Source organism: Nelumbo lutea, chromosome 4 (genome assembly GCF_056320005.1).
Source record: "Nelumbo lutea isolate HS-2025 chromosome 4, American lotus-T2T, whole genome shotgun sequence".
Lineage (NCBI taxonomy): Eukaryota > Viridiplantae > Streptophyta > Magnoliopsida > Proteales > Nelumbonaceae > Nelumbo > Nelumbo lutea.
In genome coordinates, this window is record NC_142687.1 from 9,515,232 (window position 1) to 9,536,154 (window position 20,923).

The following is a 20,923-nucleotide window of genomic DNA, read 5'->3' on the forward strand; positions in this document are numbered from 1 at the left end:
TAGGGAGAAATTTAATGCGTTTTAAGAGAGCCCCTGGTTCTATGATCTGGTCACTTGGTCATCAAAATCTCCATCTACTATTCTCAGGTGTAAATGTCCGTCATCTTATTGAAAGGGCATTCCCTTTAATTCATTTTCTTTTCTTTTCTGTTTTATGCTAACAGCAGATCAATGAGAATATATTTATGATGTAATGCGATGGGAGAAAAGAATGAGCGTCCATGCAAAGGGACATATCTGTATCATGATTTGTGATGGTTTTAGACGTCCATGTGTAAGCAAGCAATGACCAAGACAGCCTTCACTTGTTCAAGAACAAAGAGATAATCACCCATATGGTTGAACAATTGTAACTTAACAATGGTTGGCCGTATGGGCAGCTATTTTCCTGGCCCTGATCTATAGCTCAGATGATGGTCCTATAGCTAGGGTCGGCTAAGCCCTCTATAGAAATCTAGGCCCAGCCCGATCCTAACTCAGTGCTGGGTCTCCCGACCATCCATTTTCTCTCCTACTCTGAGGCTCTGAGCTGGATTGGCTGCATGTATCGGATTAACAAAGATTTGGTGATCCTATCTAATTAACTAATTAGCATTTTACGCCTATCTACCACCCTTCATTCCCTACCTCAGAAAGCAAAAATACACTAGAAAAAACAACAGAAAAAGAACAAGAATCGAATCCAAACTATTGGTGACAAATAATACGAGTTAAATTACTTTGTACAAGCTCCTCAGTCTGCTATATTTTTTAATTCCCATTTTGAAGTTGATATGAAATCATGATCATGTTTGCCTTGTCAGAAGGCAGGAATTGTATGTAAATCATGTCCAACTTAAACCAGGCATTTTTCGAAGCCCTCCTTCCATCATATCATCTCTCAAGTTCTTCGCATCATTCCACCTCCCATTACTGGCATATATGTTAGAAAGCACGACTCTATAAGTACTTGTCTGGTGCAATATCAAAAAGCAGATGGGCTACAACTTCTAATTCATAATTCCCGTAAACCTCAGAGCAAGACAACAGTGCACCCCAAACGCCAAAATTTGCTAATCCCGGAAAAGACTGGATTAACTGAATAAGCTTTTTCAAACTCTCCAGCAATCCCAAGAAGCTTCACCATGTATACATAATGCTCTATACTAGGTTCAATGTTAAATTCGTTTTCCATTCTCAGATCCCAGCCATTATAAAGAAGGCCCAGCATGGCAGCATGTAAAAAGTGGATTAGTCAGGTTGAAATCCTTCTTCCAGCATCTCGTTAATCATATGGCAAGTCCATTTGAACCGAGACCGGAAATTACAGAATTATAGGCAATGATGTTTCTTTTAGACATAGCTTTGAAAACCCGAAATTCATACCCAGCAAACCAGACTTTGCATAATGTCTACCAGAGCAGAGGAAACCATGACTTCTAACTCGAATCCATGCCGTACATAACCATGGATCTCCCTGCCAGGTCCCACCATTGCCAACCAAGCACAAACTGCTAGTGCGCTGGCAATTGAAATAGCATTTACTCTTTAACCCTTTTAGATTCATTTCCCTGAACAATAACAGGGCTTCTTCACAAGCTCCAGATTGAACGAGTCCAGTTATCAGAGCAGACCATTGAACCAAATCAGGCTTTGACTATTAAAAGCTCTATAAGCAGAACTCAAACAACCACACCTCGAGTACATAGTCACAAATGCACTTTCTGCAATTCTCTTCCACTTAAATGTTTTATTGACCATGGTTTTCAGTTCCTGCTGATAGGCCCAGGCAATGGAAGCTAAAAGAAATCAAAGAATGCTTTATGCACTCATGGCCCGAGGACCAGTTGAACACGGATGAGATTTAACATTTTGTTTAGCTACAAAAGGACTCGTCACCCATTGACAGAATGCTAGGGAATCACAAGTATCAAACCCAAATCACCTTTCAAGTATGTAGAAAAGGTGGTTGAGGATTAAATAAAGACCAGATAGCAGAGACAAGTGTACAAAAAATAAATTTGGATAGGACGACCCTTCATCTAGGTTGACGACACCCTTTAAGCCCATCAGTTAATAGCCAAATAATCCGCCTGTACATATTAAATACAATCTGCAAAATCAAAGACCTATAAGCTTTACCATTTTGTATGTTAGCAAACTTCAAAAAAAAAAAAATTGTCAAGTAATTAAAGATTAAATAAAGAACTCACTCTAAATTATCTGCAAAGGACTTGCCCATTTCAATACGAAGCGATCCATATTAATTCTTATCTTCTTTGCATTGTATCAGGAAACCCAACTGTAGTACCCCCTTTTCTAAGATTCATGAAGCTGCTACAAAGTAATCTCTGATTGTTCTTCTTTTCAAGGATGAAGGTGGGTTCAGGACAGAAGATGGGCTCTTCAGTGCAGCTTCCGGAGTCTTTTCCATCTCTGGTTCTTCATTCGAAAATGAACTTGATGGAAATTTTTTCTTCAGGGATTCAGGTGTACTGATTTCAGGCATACTGATTTGATCATGTGAAGTGTTCCCGATTAAGGCTTCTTCTGAAGGACCTCTGACAGTCTTCGTGGAACACATTGAACTTTCTTCCTTGAACAGATTTCGGCACTCCATGCTTGGGATTGCAGTCACTCTCCTTCGAATAGACGTTGGGGATCTTGTAGATGAGTAATAAGCCTGCTGGATATTCCAGACACGAACCTAAAGAGTATATCATAACAAGGAAATTAGACATAATTGGAGAACCTATCAATCAAGAGAATTTTATCTAGCAAACATCATTTTTTTGGAAGATACCAACAGATGCTACTATATATCTAAATCATGCATAACATATTTGTAAAGTGTGGTGCATGCTTACTGTAAAATCATCAGACGAAGTAACTATCTTTCCAACATCTGGACTCCTGCAATCAAATGAAGTGCTGTCCATAAATAACACTTCAGAAAGGAGTACTTGAGAATCTCAGTGCATTATGGTTCAAGTGCATACCAATCCACAGCTGTAATTTCTCCTTCATGGCCATTCAATATGATGGGTCTTGCTTGAGGATTCTTCACCTGATCAAACACAATTTGCCAAATTAAATACAGAACAGGACAAAGCAGAAGACACATCCTTGGTAAATAAATAAAATTAAAACCTGCCAAACGTAAGCATTTCCATCACTAGAGCCACTGAGTATGTGAGTTGCATCTGGGTTGATTGCTGCCTGCCAGTGCATAAATCAGCTAAAGTAAGAAACACTAATACCTCTACAAGGCATATTAATAGTGTTTCATATAATACAAATCTTACCTTGACATAAAATGACTCAATTCTGCTACCAAAGAAAGTTTGCACTGGACCTTTATCAAGCTGAAGCACATTGTACAAGTAGATTCTGACAGATTAAAAAAATCTTGAGAAATTCTTTCATTCAGTAACATGATTGTCTTTACTTCTGGGCATTAATGTCATGAAATGTTTGAAAATACAAGTGTTCCTTAGTGTGAAAGCTAATGACCTTGTAAAGAAAAGGACAAATCAGATGAATCAAAATACCTGTTGTCCATGCAAGAAGCTGAGAGAAATAATCCACTTGAATCCTGGGTCAGGCTAGATATGCCATGTAACCTTCTTTCCTGGAAGGTGAGAAACAGATGACCATAAACTATCAAGATAGAAGCATTTCACTGAAATATATTTATCCTAGGGCAAAGATATTAAATCAAAAACTCAAAAAATGTTTATTATTTTATAAATAGCCATTGTTGGCAAGAGTTAAACCAACCTTTTCAGTTGATGGTTCAGGATGAGGTTGTGCCTGAGTAATTGGGGCTTTAAAGTTGCGAGTATCCCAGAACTTCAGCACGCTAAAATAAACCAAAACAAAAGATAGGTGTAAGTGGGAAAACAGCCAATTATAAGTGTCAAATTTGTAACCCACATAATCTACTAATGAAACATATCGCTTCATGAGAAAATGCCATAAAATTTCATGTGCACCTGTCAACTGCTCCAGCACTAGCTATAGAAATCTCATCTTTGAGATAAAGAACTGACGTAATGCTCATAGAAGCTGCCTGAAAAAAAATTGAAACTCAATAAGCATTAGCATTAAGAGGAGCTAATCTTTCACCAAAAGAAGATGCAGAAACTGACATGCCTTGCCACGCCTGACCCGTTTTCCTTGAGCTGAAACATGAGCCCCTTTCACCATATGAATTGGACTGAATGGTGACAGATGGATTAGAATTTTATGCACATATTAATTTTTCAACCATTTGGCAAAGTAGATAAAGACAAATTTCAAAGAACGGGTTGTAACAAACTACCTTAGGGAGGGCTCTAGACGTCTACATTTTGAACTGGGCTTGCATCTAAGGTCCCAAAGAGCAAAACATCCGTCTCTTGAGCCAGAAACAAGAAGATCTGTTCCAGAAGAAAAAATCAATGCCATTACAGTAGTCTACATCTAAATTCTTTACTGAAGACAGGAATTATTGTGGTCAAATAAGAGTCATGCAGAACAGAAACATTAGCCTACCAAGATTGGAGGGGTGAGAACACAGCGATTTCACACTTCCTGTATGCCCAGTTAGGACATTGACACAACTTCTCTTCTCCACGTCCCATATCTTTATCTGTCAGAAGCACAAAGTTCATTAAAACAGTGTCCTTTGTGGATACACCATAAACATCATATTTTTGCATTATTTTGATACCATTTATTCTAATATCTAGATTATCATTCCAACAGGAACATTTGATGCACCGTTGAAAGTTGAAACATTCATGTACGCGACTTGGTACTTGTGAAGAATGAGATATTATGTTGATGCAACTTGGAGAAAAGATTGCTCTACATATTACAAAACAGATGCAGAGAGAATGTGTGAATCACATTTCACACAGTTGAAATGCTGGATGTTATACCTCTCACAGTTCAAATGGACAAACCACGTTTTCTAACCTTGTTTAAAACACACATTTAATCTTGAACTAGATCTTTCATTTTCCTTTTTGGGGAACTGCCCTAGTCTAGGAACTAAAACCAAATAAACTTCACTCAAATGAGCTTCAACCAGACTACATCAGATGGGAGGGTTGATATATGTTAGATTAACAATTTTTCTAAAGAAGTTAGAGTAGCTTACCGATTGATCCCCTGAAGCTGTCATAATGAAGCTATCATCCTGCCAAAACATAAAACACAACCAATTAGTAACAGAGACACCAAAATTTGCCATTAAAATAACCACAGAAGAGGAAATCCACAGGTAGACTTTACCAGACCCTGCAAATAAGTTCATTCTTTTTGTTTTCTTAAATTCAAAAAGACGAGGATAAGAAGATATACGGTGATAGAAACTTTTTGGACATTTAAACGAAACAAATTTTCTGGAATAGAAAAGTTAGTCTTCGTTGGATGGAACTTTTTGGCCAATATGTGTTAACCAATAGACCCATGGGCTCGTCTCAAGTAATAAGACGGTATCCTCGGAGAAGATTAATTCCAAAGAAGCAAACAAGAAACTCGATACCCCACGCAAATTTTATTATTTGTTATATCATATCAAAGAGAGTAGCAATTATTTAAAAAAATCACTATTTGTTGCCTGTACATTTCGAGTTTTCAACAATGAATGTAATAGCAAGAAACGCAATGCTTTCCACTTTGTAATTAATCCACCGAGAAATAACAACTAAATAGTGTAAACTAACAATGAATCAACATTTGTAACAAAGGATAGAGGTTTTGAAGTACCTTGACCCAGCGTACATCAAAAATGGCATTAGAATGTGCCACCCAATCGCAAACCCTAGCTTCATCTGAACCCAAATTAACAGTAGTTTTATACTCCGAGTGTTGAAAAGAGCGAATAATGAGATAGAGATGAGGCTGGGAAATAAAGAGAGCAATGTACCTGCATTTTCTCGACAGGAGGTTAAAGATGGAAGTTTTCGGCGAGTGTCATAAATGCTAACATACCCATCCTCATCGGAAACGGCGAGAAGATGATAATTCTTACTCGACTGCAAAACCAACAAAATAACATTTCAAATAAGCCTTTACTTCTTTAAGCAGAACTTGTTGAGAACGAGCTCGATTTACCCACTTTACAGAACGAAGCAGCCATTGGAGGATTCACTACGCCATTGTGCTCGATGGACAAAACCCCGGATCCAAAGCTTCCGGGATCTGACGCCAGATCGCCGAGGTGTGGGCGTTTCCGAACTGCATAAATTGGGGACAAATGGGAATTAGTAATTATATATGAGAAAGCTTGATAAAATATAATGGAAAGAAAAGGAAAGAAATGGATATGGTGAAACACCTCTGAATCCATTGAGCTCTCTCATTTTGAGATTTTGAAAGAAAGATGGAGAGTTGGAGCTCGCCATTTGCAGTTCTACCGATCGAGAGAGAGAGAGAGAGAGAGAGAGAGAGATGGTCAGTTTATTTCATGAATAAGTTTTGTCTGACTCTCCTGGCGCCAAAATGACCTGTTTGAGCTGGCGGGAAAATTTTTTAAGTGGATGCGTCGCTGGAGGGAGAAGGGTTCAACGATGACGAAAGTAAAAAGGAAATTTTGGGTGTGTAGGATACGATACGATGATTAGATACTGCGAGTGCGACTCATGGATCAACGTTCAACCGCCCGGTTCAAGTGTAATTTGGCCCGTGACCTCATCAAAATAAATCAGATGTGTGCATTTAGAATATTCCCTCTCGATCCATATAATGCATCACTGCATCTAACAGCGTTAACTTGAAGAGGACGCCGCCGCATCCCATTTTTTAATTTTGAAGCTTTGAAATGGAGAGAAAGAAATACGCCCTTCTGAAAACTGGGATGTGCCCTAATCATCCATAAGGCTGCTTTTCTTTGCCACTAAACACTAGACCGGTGTAAACTTGCACTTCGGTTCGGTTTGGCCCATGTTTGTTTGTGGTGTTTTTGCACACCATATAGAAGAGTAATTACATTCACCGGGAAGTTTACATTGAGATTCGACGAAAAAAGACTCATAAAATCGATGTAAATTCACCCTCCTCCTTTCTATCGAGGTAAAAAATCATCGTACAGAGAAAAACATGCTCTCACACCTCTTTTGCCATTGCAACGGTCTAAATAGGGGTGTAAATGGATTGAATTCAAATCGGATCAAGCAATATCCGAATTCGAATATGATCAATTAAATATTCGAATATTTAATTTAATTATTTTAGATAATTAATAAATATTTTATATATATATATATAATACATAAATATATAAATTATATTAAACATTTAAATATTTTATATATTATATATATAAATTAAATAAGCGATTAAATTTGAATATTTATCGAATCGAAAAAAGTCATATCTGGATTCAAATCCCATTATCTATTTGTTATGAATAAGATATCCCACTGCAATAGTCATAAGCTTTGGCACCCGATCTATACAATCATTGATCTTCTTCCCGTTTTACCCAAGTACACTGACTATTATCCCTCTAAATTAAACACCTTGGTCTGTAGCACCAGATCTGATCAAGGGATGGCCACCGGTCTCAGATCAATCTTCTGTGCATTTTACCTTTTTTTCAAATTGGAAATATATAATGCTGCAATTGCAATGGTGTTTTCTCAATTTTGATATGGGCATTTTCATTTTTTTGCCTTTGCAAATCACTACTGGACATATTGGTTGTCATTTGTTCCTCTCATCCCACTAAACTTGTTACAGGTATCCCAACCCTTTGTACATATTTAGAATGGAGTTTGTGTAAAAACACAGGGGTTTCAACCACAATTTTTTTATTTTTATTTTTTAATTAACAACATTGTATTAATAAAATGAAGAAAAACCTAGATATGGCCAAACAAGACAACTGTGGTAGTATCTTGTTCTGATCGATGTTATGATCATTGTATAATTAGACCCTGTAGTAATTTTATTAAGGTGGCCCATTTTTGAACTTTGGGGTCGAAAGTTACCTTTTATCAAACTCTAGCAAATGATGTATGTTTTTGCCTATAAAGGGCCTTTTATCAAAGTCTGGGGTCGAGAATTGCTATTTATTATTTAGGGTCAAAATTGGCCTTTTCACAATATTAAAACTTAAAAGGTATGTCAGAGCCAAAAATCCAATTATATTTTCGTTTTAAAGAATACATGTGATAAAACACTGTACCTTTACTATTAAACGAGAATTTTGAGTGTGTTTGTTTTTTGTATAAAATAAGAGGAATCAGTTTCTCTCAAATTTCTGACTCTTTTATTTCTCAATCAAACCAGACACAACATTTACATTTACAATTTACAATAGATAGGACTGCTAGTAACGTTGTATCTTTGGACATTTGCCAAATTATATTGGGAAGTAATTACTTATGGAATATGAATACTACTTTTATAAACGAGGGAGAATATTTGGAGACTGCGGTTTTGGATAATTAAAGTTAGATTTGTAATCAAAATAAGCTAAAACGTAAATAGTGATTTTGTAGAAATACAAAATTGGATCTCCTTAAAGCAAAAACTCTGTGCATGTGGCAAATGTTACCTCTCAAAACCCAAATTAGAGGCAATAATATATAATAGGCAGGTCTATCATGGCAGATAATGGCTTTTTAAGTTTAAAAAAAAAAAAAAAACTATGACTTAATCGGAAATATTGTTTGTTGTAGAGAACTGGCACCATGTCTCATAGGACCGCAAATAGATCGGATCGGATATAGGCATTATCTGAATTTGATTTGTTAACATTCGAATCCGAAAATGGATCATATCTATCTAGCGGATTCAAATCAAATTCGGATTATAATCGGATATTAAACAATATAAATAAATTAGACTAAAAATAACTAAAATATTATAATTATTAATAAGATGAGCTAAAAATGACTTTAATAATATATTTTATGAACAAAATGAATTAAAAATTACTTGTATAAAAGTTGAACATATGACAATTTAGTGAAAATATAACATTAAGACCAATTTCAGTGATAGATATAATACCTTTTTAAGTATATATGAACATATATATTTAAATCGAATCAAATTTGATAGGGGTAGATCCATATTTGATCCAATTATAAACAGATCAATTTTGGATCAGGCTTAATAGGATCAAAGTCAAATTCAAAATTGGATGATCGAATACACTTTGCAACCCTAATGTCTCATATTATTCTAATCATATGGGAGGCGAATAACTAATCTCCAGATTCAATTGGGATTAATTATTGATGTAACCGTTTCTGGTCACGTACCAATTTTTTGTGGTGTATCATTTTTTTTTTTTTTGGCTAAGTACCTCGTCACTTGACCTGCTCCCAGGAGAGGATAGTGGAGCTCCCTGGTGGTGAACTGCCTGGGGGAGAGCTATGCCGAGCTCCCTGATGGCGAACTGCCTAAGGAAGAGCTATGTTGAGCTCCTTGGTGGTGATCTACCTTGGTAGACTCGTCATTTGACCTACTCCTAGGCGGCCTGTAACTCAGAGTATGGTGGAGCTCCCTAGTGTAGCGCAACTCGACTGCCCTCTGCATAAGGTGATCTCATCTCCTTTGTAGGCAGCGGGAGCTGAGGGACCCACGAGAACTCCATATTTTCCTCCTCTTTGTAGGCATCGGGAGCTGAGAAACCTACGAGAACTAAACCAGGGGGCCCAGGGTTATTTACCCGACGGGAACTCTCCGATGCCTAAGTTAGCACTCTGATTGTAGAGAGCTTCAAGATTATATTAGAGAAATGAGAGAGCTAGAGAGCAGGGATTACCTCCATTTTTTCATTCTCTCCCATTTGTCTTTGGGGCTCGGAGTCCTTATATAGTGGTGTCCTGTCAAATCAGGTGTAACAGTCTCTGTCATGTCAGGCATAACCGCCTTTGTCTCTCTGCCGCAGCCATTACTGCCAGAGCTGAGGTGGCGGGTGCAGGCGGCTGTTGCAGAGTACGACTATGCCAGTCAAGGGACAACTCTCAGGGCTAGCAGGCACGGCACCGCCTCACAAGAAACGTGGGCGCAGGTCTCCGGATTTGTCAAGTATGCTTGTCAGGCAAGAGATCTTCTTATGATATGCCAAATTGCTCTTCTGTACCGATCTACCCTGCAAGTGGCGAGCTGCCTAGGGGGGAGCTATGCCAAGCTCCCTGAGCTATGCCGAGCTGCTTGTGGCGAGCTCTGCCAAGTTGCCTGTGGTGAGCTATGTCGAGCTGTTTGTAGCGAGCTATTGCAGGCTCTACCGAACTGCTTGTGGCGAGCTATGGCAAGCTATACCGAACTGCCTGTGGCGAGCTATGCCGAGCTGTCCGAGCTGCCCAGTTGTCAAGAGGCTGCACTTGGTTTGCATGAGGTGCCAAGTGTCACAATTTCACTGGAGGGCCAAATCCGCCCTCATCAGTTATAGTAATTACTTTTCTCTGACTTGGACTCTAAAGCACATAATTTCAAATAGGGCATTTTTTTAATTATACTTATGGTTTAACTAATTGACTAAATATATACTTATTGTTTACATATTGTCTTAAAGTACTCTTACTGTTTTTGACAAATAATATGACCATTAAGTGTTGGTAGGAAAAAAAGCAAAATATCGAATTTGCACTCAACTATTCTTTAAAATTTCAAAACAAAACCCAATTGATGAAAACTTTAAAAAAGATAGGAAGTAGATCGATGCTTTTTTTTTTCCGTCTCTATTTTTGGTCTTCATCTCCACCTCCACCTCCGCTTCTGCTTCTGCTTCTATCTTCATTTTGCCTCCACATCTATCTGCATCCTTCTTGCAGAGAAATCACTGCTTGCGGATTTGGATCCCAATGTGGCTTAAGAGATGATTTGGACTCATCTTCTTCACTTATTCACTTTAGTGGATAAAAATATTTCTTAACATGTGATGCAGTACATGATTTAGACCAATTGAGTAAACATTTACAAAGTTGATTTTCGAAGGTCCATCTTAGTACATATAGGGAGATGATGATGTAGCAGAAAACGAAGCTAATAAGTTCTATGCAAATTGGAATCATTCAAAGACATATAAGAAGCAGAGATGACACCACCAACTTAACTTAATAAAATATTCATTGATATAGCATCATCGTAGAATTTCTTTCTTATTTTGTTTTTATCAAGTTGGTTCCATCGCAGAGTTTCTATCTTATTTCGTAATTGCCAAGTTAGCATTATAGCAAGATTTTGAATCTGTATTCAATTAAGACTTTATTTTTGAAGACTTTTAGTAGGATTCTATTATAGAGTAAGTTCTTAAATTGGGATTGTTCAATTAAGACTTTCTTTTTGAAAAATTTTAGTATGATTCTATTATGGAGTGTTTTTATAGAATAAGAAACTTTTTTGTAATAACCATAAAAGGTGTATGACTATATAAAAAGTAGTGAGAAAAATGTTAAAACAAATTTTTATATTGAATTTTCTCCTAATTATTCGATATAGTTAAATTTCTGCTCTTTTCTTTAAACTTTTATCAACATGTTTCGTTTCTATACTGTGCCACCATGTTAATGAACTCCAGCCATGGATCGTCACCCACAAGCATCATGTCTCCTTTTGTTATCGTGCATACAACTTCCCATTTATTCCATGGACAGAGCTTTCCTTTAATCTTGAACATCCCTTGGATTCTCATCCATCGCTCCATGATGTTTTTCGTTGCCATCCGTCGGAAACAACTAACAGTCGTTGGAGAACGCATATCAGATGCGGTGCTATTAAAAATCACAATCTAAATTAAAATGGACTCCAGTCCATCACTTTAGCGCTCAACTCCAAGGCGAGATATTTTAATCCGCCAGAAGCAAGTAATAGTCATTGGAGAACATGTATCAGATACGGTGCCATTAAAATTCACAAGCAAACTTAAAATGGATTTTCTTAACTACTGTGAACGTATAGATTGTCGATCGAGTGCCGACACATCATCGAAAAGCTCACATTCTGATTCACCTACTAACAATTTTGGTCCGAAGGAAAACCCACATGAGCATTTGATATGATGTTCTTTCTTTCTATTTGAAGGCGATTCAGAGCAAGCAGATTTGAGGTACTTCTGCCAGAAACTGCATAAAGATTCATGTGCGAGGATATGCAGTTGGTCGGGCTGTAGACTTGTCTGTGTTGGAAAAGTATGACCAACTTATAAATGAATTGGAGAAGATGTTAGAGATTAAGAGCTCCATCCACGGAATAAATGGGAAGTTGTATACATGGATAACGAAGGAGACATGATGCTTCTGGCTTTGTTTTCTTTTCTCCTTCTGAAAATCGATCAATCACTTCTCTCTTGAGCACCTTGCTCACTTTTCTTCTTTCTTTGTAGCTGTTTCTATTTCTGACAGCCGCGCATCAGATGCTCAGCAATGAAACCACCGGAAAATGTTCTATTTGTTGATGTTGGTGGGACATGAGAAGAGTGGCTTAGAATCGGAAATGAATAGATGGAAAGGAGAGATATGAGAGATAGAAGAAGAATGAGAGGTTTAGAAGACAAAGATACTTAAAAACAGTAAAGGTGGTAGAGCTAAGTCGATTATAAACAGTAAAGGTAGAGCTAAGTCAATTATAGCTAAAGCATAAGAATAGTTTAAGAAATTTATGTATGACTTGACTTTGTTTCAATAAAGTATGAGAAAAGAAAGGACCACAGTTGAATGTAGCATACAATTTCAACCATTTGGTGAGTGGTCGTATGATTCACATTCATGTTAGAAGGGTCCCAATCCCATGTATTGGTTCACCTAATTTCATATTCATATTCTGATGAGTCGTATGATTCACAATGGAGTGCTGAATTATTTTACTATATTTAGCTTCAAAAGAAATATGAAGACATCTCAATTTTCAAGGCAGGCAAGGCAGTAACCCCGGTCAGGTGCAAGGGGAATCAGAGCTCAGAAGAGAGGCGGAGGGGAATAATAAAATTGAGATCTACTCGGGTTCTTTATGGGCGTTGGGGGCCGGACCAAGGTTCCTCTTAAGCTCCGATGCCAGCTGCCTTCATTCTTCCCCAAAATATCCTCATTTCTTTCACATCCCGCTCCGTATATGTTTCCCGGAACCAACTTTCTTGGGTCACCTTGACAGCCGGACAACCACTGCTGCAACCCATTATCGCCACCTTTGGAGGAGGAGGGGGAGAAATAAGAAAGCTAACACATGAACATATTAATATATGTTTCTCAGTCTCAGGCGATAAAACGAAAACATTGACTATATAAAACTTAAAATCTAATATCTATAAATATAACGACTAATATAGGCATTCATGGGTAGATGTAATTCAATCAACCAAGGAAATTAATTTTGCTAAAAGAGGACTACCAGGCGAAGACGAGGAAGCCGAGCTCCCTAAACAAACGCTTATTAGAAGAATGAAAACTGCCAGTAATGAGGCGTTTGAAATTTTTGCCGGAAAACTGCTCATCATCGTGATAGGTTCCTGGCTGCTACTGCTGGTTGTGGTTTCTACTTCGATAATAAAACTTATATAAGGGCCAGGAGCAGGGAGTAGATCAGAATTCAGAAGCCTTGTCATGGGCCTTCTTGGGTGGACTATTAACAAATACTGGTATTTGACTATTTATCGTTCTTTGCTTGACATATGTTGCCATATTTCAATATTATATCAACTTCAGAAAATGTGTCTCTAACTTGGATGGTAATCACGAAACATACCCATGGGCCTCTCTAAAACCATTCGGATTTCTGTAATCTCCACGTAAATATCATTAGCAACTAAAATGGAAATGCCACTCTTTCCCTTCCGAGTTCCGTCTTTTGCAATTGTGCACCTTGGACCTGATTAATCTAATTCAACCCCCAAAAAAAAAGGTTTGGGTCGGGTCTGTTCATGATTAATTAGGGTTGAAAAATATGAATCCACTTAATTTTGGGCAGGGTTAGGATTGAGGCCTTGGGTGTAATCTAACTTTGGGTGCAACCTAATATAAATAAATAATGCTAAAATCAACCAAGTCAAACATTTGAACAACCTAAACCATGTTATTTTGTCCTTGACTCTCTTTACATATAATAATGCTAAAGTCTACCTAATCCATTAATGTCAAGTATAAGAATTAGGTTATACTTGGTTTCCGTGCAAATTTGAATCAAGTACACACTTTTTACTTGGTTAAGTTTTTCATCTATTTGTTTGTAACTGTGATATCCATGTACAGCACAGATACAAAGTTTAGAAACACTGTATAGAAGATTCCAATATAAGCTTCTTCAAAGTGGTTCAGAAAAAGCATTTCAATCAAAGAAAGAGCCCTCATTCCACCTTTAAATAATATAACAAATATTATATTTACCCATATTCTCAGGTAAATAAGTTAATGACCATTTTTAGTCAAATGTGCCAACCAGCAGCTGATTGGTAAGACTTGTTATTGGTCTAATTTGACTTAGGATTGAATTCCATCTGCACCTGGGTTAGACTCCCCCCTCTCAAAATCCAAAAAAGCACACCATACCGCATAACAGAATACCACACCATTAGTAGGGTGAGTTTTAAAACTCCCAATTTCAATATTCGAACACGCTACGACCATGATCATGTCTAGTGGTCCAAAATATATCACACTTATCCAATACCAGTAAAGAACACCCCGTGGTCCTTTACAACTGCATAGATAAGAATATAGGTCATCAGAAGAAATAATCGCAATCAATTCATTTAAAAATCACCCATGGAGAATTGGCTCGTTAGTGTGTTAGTTGGTTTGTTGCAGCATTGATGCAAAATCAAAACCCGCAATCACTACTTTGGGAAAAAAAAGGGGTCAAAGGCACCGAATACCAAAAAAAAAATTATTCATTTAAGAATCTTTATTTCTATTGTATGTAATCTAGCATAGACTTGACGCAGGCGACCATTGTTGCTAAATCCACTTATTTGGACCTTGGATTGGGAAAAAATAGAGGCAATATTAGAGTATAGTTGTAGTTGTAGTTAGCATTGGTTTATTTTAAATTTTATTTCTATTTAATTCTCTTTTATTTTCATAAACTGAGCTTCAAATGTTGTTCTCCCAACTAGGGGTGGTCATTTTCAGCACAGACTCAAAATTTCAGTTTTGTTTTCAAGCCTAAGTCAGGCCCATGCCTGCATCAGGCCTACAAATTTTAGGACTGGGCCTGGGCTAAATACTTCAGACCTGGCATATAATACACATATTTATATATATGTTATCTATACACAATTTATAAGCTCGTTTATTAGAACGCCCTTATAGTTTGCAATCTATTTATTTAATTAACCTTTCATTAAGAAGTATCTGTTTTTCCATCTGAAAATAATAATATGATCACCTAAACTGAACGAGAAATGTTCAAGGGCATGTGCCTATGAGTGTTTATTCCAAAATTACCAATTAACACTTATTTGTATAAAATCGACCAAATAGAGTGGTTGCTAGTGTCTTAATAGGGGCAAAAAATGGCATTTTTATTTTATTTTTCTTTTGATTAAATCTATTCATGTGGATTAAGGTCAAAAGTCTCATTTTCCATTGTCATCTAATGGAAGATCGATTAAGTAAATTGATTGCAGATTATAAGGAGTATTTTAGTAAATGATCATAATTTATACATTATTTTAAGTTACATTTAATATTATATATTACAATATGCAACCTATAATACATGCTATATGTAATATTTTGTCTATACTATCTATAAAAGAGCAAATGCCCATTTTTTCTGGAATTTTAATTGGACATTTTCTATCCCTCTTGTCCAAGCATACAACAGACATAAAGAAAACATATATGTCCTTTACTCTCACTTTAGAAACTACTCAAGAATTATAAATAGTTTTTGATGTAACCGTTTTCGGCCACGTACCAATGTTTTGTGATGTAAAATTTTTTGGCAAGGTACCTCGTTATTCGACCCGGTGGTGGTGTGCCTTAATGACGAGCTACTTGGTGGCGAACTACCTGGGGGAGAACTGCTTGGTGACGAACTGCTTGGTGGCGAACTGCCTGGTGGCGAACTGCCTGGTGGCGAACTCCCTGGGGGCGAACTGCCTTGGTGGCGAACTGCCTGGAGGCGAACTGCCTTGGTGGCGAACTGCCTGGGGGCGAACTGCCTGGTGGCGAACTCCCTGGTGGCGAACTGGCAGGGGGTGAACTGCCTGGGGGCGAACTGCCTGGCGGCGAACTCCCTGGTGGCGAACTGCCTGGGGGCGAACTGCCTGGTGGCGAACTCCCTGGTGGCGAACTGCTTGGGGGTGAACTGCCTGGTGGCGAGCTCCCTGGTGGCGAACTGCCTGGGGGTGAACTGCCTGGTGGCGAACTCCCTGGTGGCGAACTCCCTAATAGGCGGCCGATGCCTTAGAGAATGTTGGAGCTCCCTGGTGCGGCGCAATCCGACTGCCCTCAGCATGAGGTGGTCTTCTTTCCTTTGTAGGTTGCGGGAGATGAGGGACCTGCGAGAACTTCATCTTTTCCTCCTCTTTGTAGGTGGTGGGAGCTAAGAGACCTGCAAGAACTCCATCTTTTCCTCCTCTTTGTAGGTGGCGGGAGCTAAGGGACCTCCGAGAACTCCATCTTTTCCCCCTCCTTGTAGGTGGCGGGAGCTGAGGGACTTTCGAGAACTGCATCTTTTCCTCCTCTTCGTAGGCAGCGGGAGCTGAAGGACCTGCGAGAACTGAATCAAAGGTCCCGGGGGTATTTTCCCGGTGGGGGCTCTCCGATGCTTAAGTTAGCACTCTTATTGTAGAGAGCTTTGAAGATAATATGAGAGAGCTAGAGAGCAGGGTTACTTCCCTTTCTTTTTTTTCCCTCCCCTTTGGGGGGTGAGGTCTTTATATACCGGAGTCCTCGCGGGTTAGGTGGGTGAAAAGCCTTCAAACGGTAAGACTCGTCGCATCCTGTCAGAACCGGGGTACAGTGGTGAACTCCTCGAGGTCATCAGGCTGGTGCTTGTGTCAGGCGGCCAGGTCGGCGCTTGGGCCGGGTTGTCAGAGGGGTGCCTGCGTTAGTCGGCGGGTCAGTGTCTAGGCCAGGTCGTCAGGTCGGCGCCTGTGTCAGTCGGCGGGTCAGTGTCTAGATCAGGTCGTCAAGCTGGCGCCTGTGTTAGTCGGCGGGTCAGTGTCTAGGCCAGGTTCGTCGGTGGGTGCCTTGGCCGGATCATGCGCTAGGCTGGTCCAGGTCGGCCAGGTCGCGCAGGCCATGCGCAGTTCGCGCAGGCCGCGCGCTAGGCCACGCATAGTTCACGCAGGCCGCGCACGCACGCCACGCAGGTCGCGCACGCGCGCGTCAGGCCGCGCCAAGCTGGCCAGACTGGTGCCTGGGTGGGTCACCAACTTCGTGAATTTGTTGGCTGGGTGTTTTCCTAGTTGTCACGAGGTGCCACGTGTCACAATTTCACTGGAGGGCCAAATCTGCTCTCATCAGTTTTATCTTAAGATATTACTTCACCCCTACTCCTAACTTGCAAGTCCACTAATTTAGGTTGTTCCCCAATTGCGGTGTTTAAGGGTTCATAACTTCATGTACATGGCAGGGAAGACTGGGAGAAGCTTGCTATTGTTTAACAAATGTATGCTACATTTTGGATAAAATTTGTGTTTTTAAAGTCCGGAAGCGCAAACCTCCAATTTTAGGCTTCGTGTTTTGAGACTTCAAATCAAAGTAATTTGACTTTAAATTATGTTCTAGAAAACAAAACACTTACTGTACATCCTCTCACAATTTTATTTATCACATTCAAAGTTCAAAAGCAGAAATTTATCCAAACATAATCATGGTTATTAATTGATTCACATTGCTCAATTAAGCTATGTTTTGTTTGAAGAAAAAGGAAGGGAAATGGAAACCTAATACGAGTGATCAGAAACAAATTGGCTAGACCTAGATCCAAATTCAATCCATGATATTCCAATCCCGCCTTTATTCTCACACTAGTGAACGCAGATTTGTGGCTCGTCATATAAATGGGTTCAAAGTAGTAGACCTATTCATGGGCCGGGTAGCCTTACGGGCCTGACCTCGGGCTTGGACATGTAATTAGGCCCACGGGCCTGACCTCGGGCCTAAAATAGCAAGCCCGTCTGTGTTTCGGGCCGGGCTCAGGATTTGTCAAAAAAGTCTAACCCGATTAAGCATTATATATTTTATAAAATATATAATATGTATTTTATATAATACTTATTAGAATATATATATATATATATTAATAATTTAATATATATATATATACATTTTTTATTTTTTTTCTTTATAATCTCTTTCTCTCTCTATTCAGCAGCTTCAACAATAGCAGCGGCATGAGCTAGACTTCGGGCTTGGGCTCGGGCCCAGGCCCAAGCTTTGAGCTTTTTATGAGAGTCGGGCTTGGGCCCAAGTTGTAGGCCCGATGATTAGGCTGTGCTTAGGCTCAGGCCTTAGAAAAATCTGTTAATACAGAGTAAAGTTTGACCCGACCCATGAACAAGTCTAATTCAAAGTGATCCAGATTTTCCAAAATGGTCCATATACCAAACCTGCCCCAATTCGAAGATGAGAGAGAAAAGACAATCAAATCCCAAGTGGTCCAGATGTCAAAACCTGCCCCAATTATTATTATTATTATTAGGAAAAATTCTCAATCGGTATCCTGTATTTTGGCTCGAGTGACAATTTGGTCCCCGAATTTTAAAATGCAACAATCTAGTACCCAAATTTTTAAAATGTGACAATCAAGTATCCAAAGTTTCAAAATGTGACAATCCATTACTTATTGTTAACTAGTCCATTAATCAGCCGTTAAGTGTCATTTGAAAAGTCAAACATGCCCTTCAAATGCCATCTAATTCTCTCTATCAACCATCTAAACGTTGACAAAAAACTTAACATTTCCAAATTCTAACTTCTTCTATTCAAAAAAGTTGATGACTGTTTAGGAGAATCTAAAATTTGAGACTATTTATTTTATTGTCAATGTTTGGATGGTTGATAAAGAATTAGATGACATTCTTAGGACATTTTGACTTTTCAAATGTCACTTAACACTGATTCATACTAGATTATCACATTTTAAAGTTTGAAAACAAAATTATCACTCAAATCAAAATACAAGATACTAATCATGAATTTTTCATTATTATTATTATTATTATTATTATTTTGAGACAGTACACATGAAATGGGTTCAAATTAAGTGATAAGTGATCCCGTTTTTCTCAAGTGGTGGGTTCATTTTAGGCAGGAAAGGAAGTGTGCTTTTGTGTCGATTATTTGGCACTGTTCATTAAAGTCTCAACTCGAGAACTCATGGCTTTGGCTCAACTCTGAGTTTGTACTTGATTTTGTGATCCACGCCGTTGAATAGCACATTTTTTTTGCCTATTTGTATATAAAATATTATATGAATTGTATATATTAGCATAGTGAACATTTTCAAATGTAACACTAGTATGATATTGCTAAAAGAACTATTACTTCATCCTTGTGATATATGATAATATTGGTGATAATGCAACGGGCACCAGATAAGATGTTCATCATATTGTCCCCTCAAGTATGGAGGTGCTGAATCAAACCCAATGGTAAGATAAATTGACATTATGTGCACCTATTGTATCATAACCTCTTTATTTCCCAGTATATTCAATATGTACTACAAACAAAAATGAAAAATATTAAAGTTATTTAATCTTAATTTACTACTCTTTAAGCTTGAGAACTAAAAAATGATTTAACAAAACAGGTAAAAAAATTGTCACCCAAAGGGCCAAAACCCAACATAACCTAAATGGAGTTAAGGCCCCGTTTGGATTGTAGGAAGAGGTGTATGGAATCGGAATCATAATGAGTTATTCTGATTCCAATTGTTTGATTGAACGGAATCAGAATCTCATTCCTATTTCTATTGAAATAGCATTCTTCTATTTAGGGAACGATTGTTTCCTGTCTTTTTCTTGGAAATGAAATCCCATTTTTACTGGTTACAATGCCCATTCCTATTCCTATCTGAATCAAACAGACTGTTGGAATAGAGCATTTCAATTCCAACTGCATGCCAAATGGACCCTAAAATCTTCTTCCAACACCCTACTTACAAGATACTAAAATCACATGTTAAGAATTAAGTATCTTCATTATACGGTTCAGACCGCAGAACGAAAAGGCCACTTCAATTTGCACATTAAATGATATATAATTAATAACAGCTTTACTTAGACATTTCATTAGGATCGTGTATATATATGAAACCATTGGGTCCCCTTAACTCTAGCGGTAGTGAGATTGATTTGATCCTACATCTCTACCAATTGAGCCACCAACATTGGTATTTGTATATCCTTTTGAGAATGGTCAAATGATTTCAGGTGAGAAAATGTGTGAACAGGCATAGATGTAGGGTTTCTTATTTTCAAAAATATCATAGATGAAAATACAATACAAACGTTGTTACGGAAGGCCAATTAGTTAAGGTGGCCGCAAATTGTAGGAGTGTTTTAGTAACACACTAACCGGAGAGTACGTTTTAATTAGTAAGTATAAAATTACAGGTTTGTCGAAGAAAATGGCATTAAAATAAAAATTAATAAAAGTAAGGGAAATTTTCTGATTAGTATCATATACTTGTTCAGTATCCAAACTTTCAAACACATGACAATTCATTACTATTGTTAACTAACTATTAAGTGGTATTTGAGTGTCATCTAATTTTCTTTATCAATCATATATCCAAATATTGCAGCTTTAAATCTTTGACTCTTCTATTCAATAAAGTTGAAGTCACCAGGATACCCATTCAAATGTGGCTCCAATCTTCTTGAATGGAAAAGATACAAATTTAGGACTGTTGATATTTTGTTAATGTTTAAATAGTTGATAAAAAAATTAAATAATACATGAAGGATATTTGTATATTTTTCAAATGTTGCTTAAAGACTGGTTAAAATTTTGACTACTCAAATGTCGCATTTTAAAGTTGGGAG

At 38.0% G+C, this 20,923-nt stretch overlaps 1 protein-coding gene across 2 annotated transcripts; it reads right to left on the reverse strand.

Annotated features, from left to right (window-relative positions):
* Positions 1-1,685: 1,685 nt before the first annotated feature.
* On the reverse strand, positions 1,686-6,550 carry LOC148853803 (Transducin/WD40 repeat-like superfamily protein). Of its 2 annotated transcripts, none has more exons than XM_088982201.1 (17): positions 6,308-6,550; positions 6,089-6,207; positions 5,897-6,005; positions 5,737-5,801; positions 5,126-5,164; positions 4,516-4,612; positions 4,304-4,400; positions 4,131-4,198; positions 3,975-4,047; positions 3,760-3,841; positions 3,531-3,610; positions 3,285-3,369; positions 3,130-3,198; positions 2,979-3,046; positions 2,847-2,892; positions 2,193-2,686; positions 1,686-2,092 (listed from the first exon to the last, which is right to left on the reverse strand). In XM_088982201.1, exons 1-16 carry the CDS (start codon positions 6,372-6,374, stop codon positions 2,306-2,308), a joined length of 1,545 nt encoding a protein of 514 aa, XP_088838327.1. In that variant the 5' UTR covers positions 6,375-6,550; the 3' UTR covers positions 1,686-2,092; positions 2,193-2,305. The 2 variants fall into 2 exon arrangements, with proteins under 2 accessions (XP_088838327.1, XP_088838328.1); XM_088982202.1 differs by having other exon boundaries at positions 1,800-2,108.
* Positions 6,551-20,923: the final 14,373 nt, after the last annotated feature.

Coding starts and splice junctions, on each gene's coding strand:
- LOC148853803 (XM_088982201.1), bottom strand. CDS start 6,374: ATGGCGAGCTCCAACTCTCCATCTTTCTTTCAAAATCTCAAAATGAGA. Junction 5,165..5,736: donor TTGATGTACGCTGGGTCAAG/GTACTTCAAAAC, acceptor ATGTTTTGGCAG/GATGATAGCTTCATTATGAC. Junction 2,893..2,978: donor GAAATTACAGCTGTGGATTG/GTATGCACTTGA, acceptor ATTTGATTGCAG/GAGTCCAGATGTTGGAAAGA.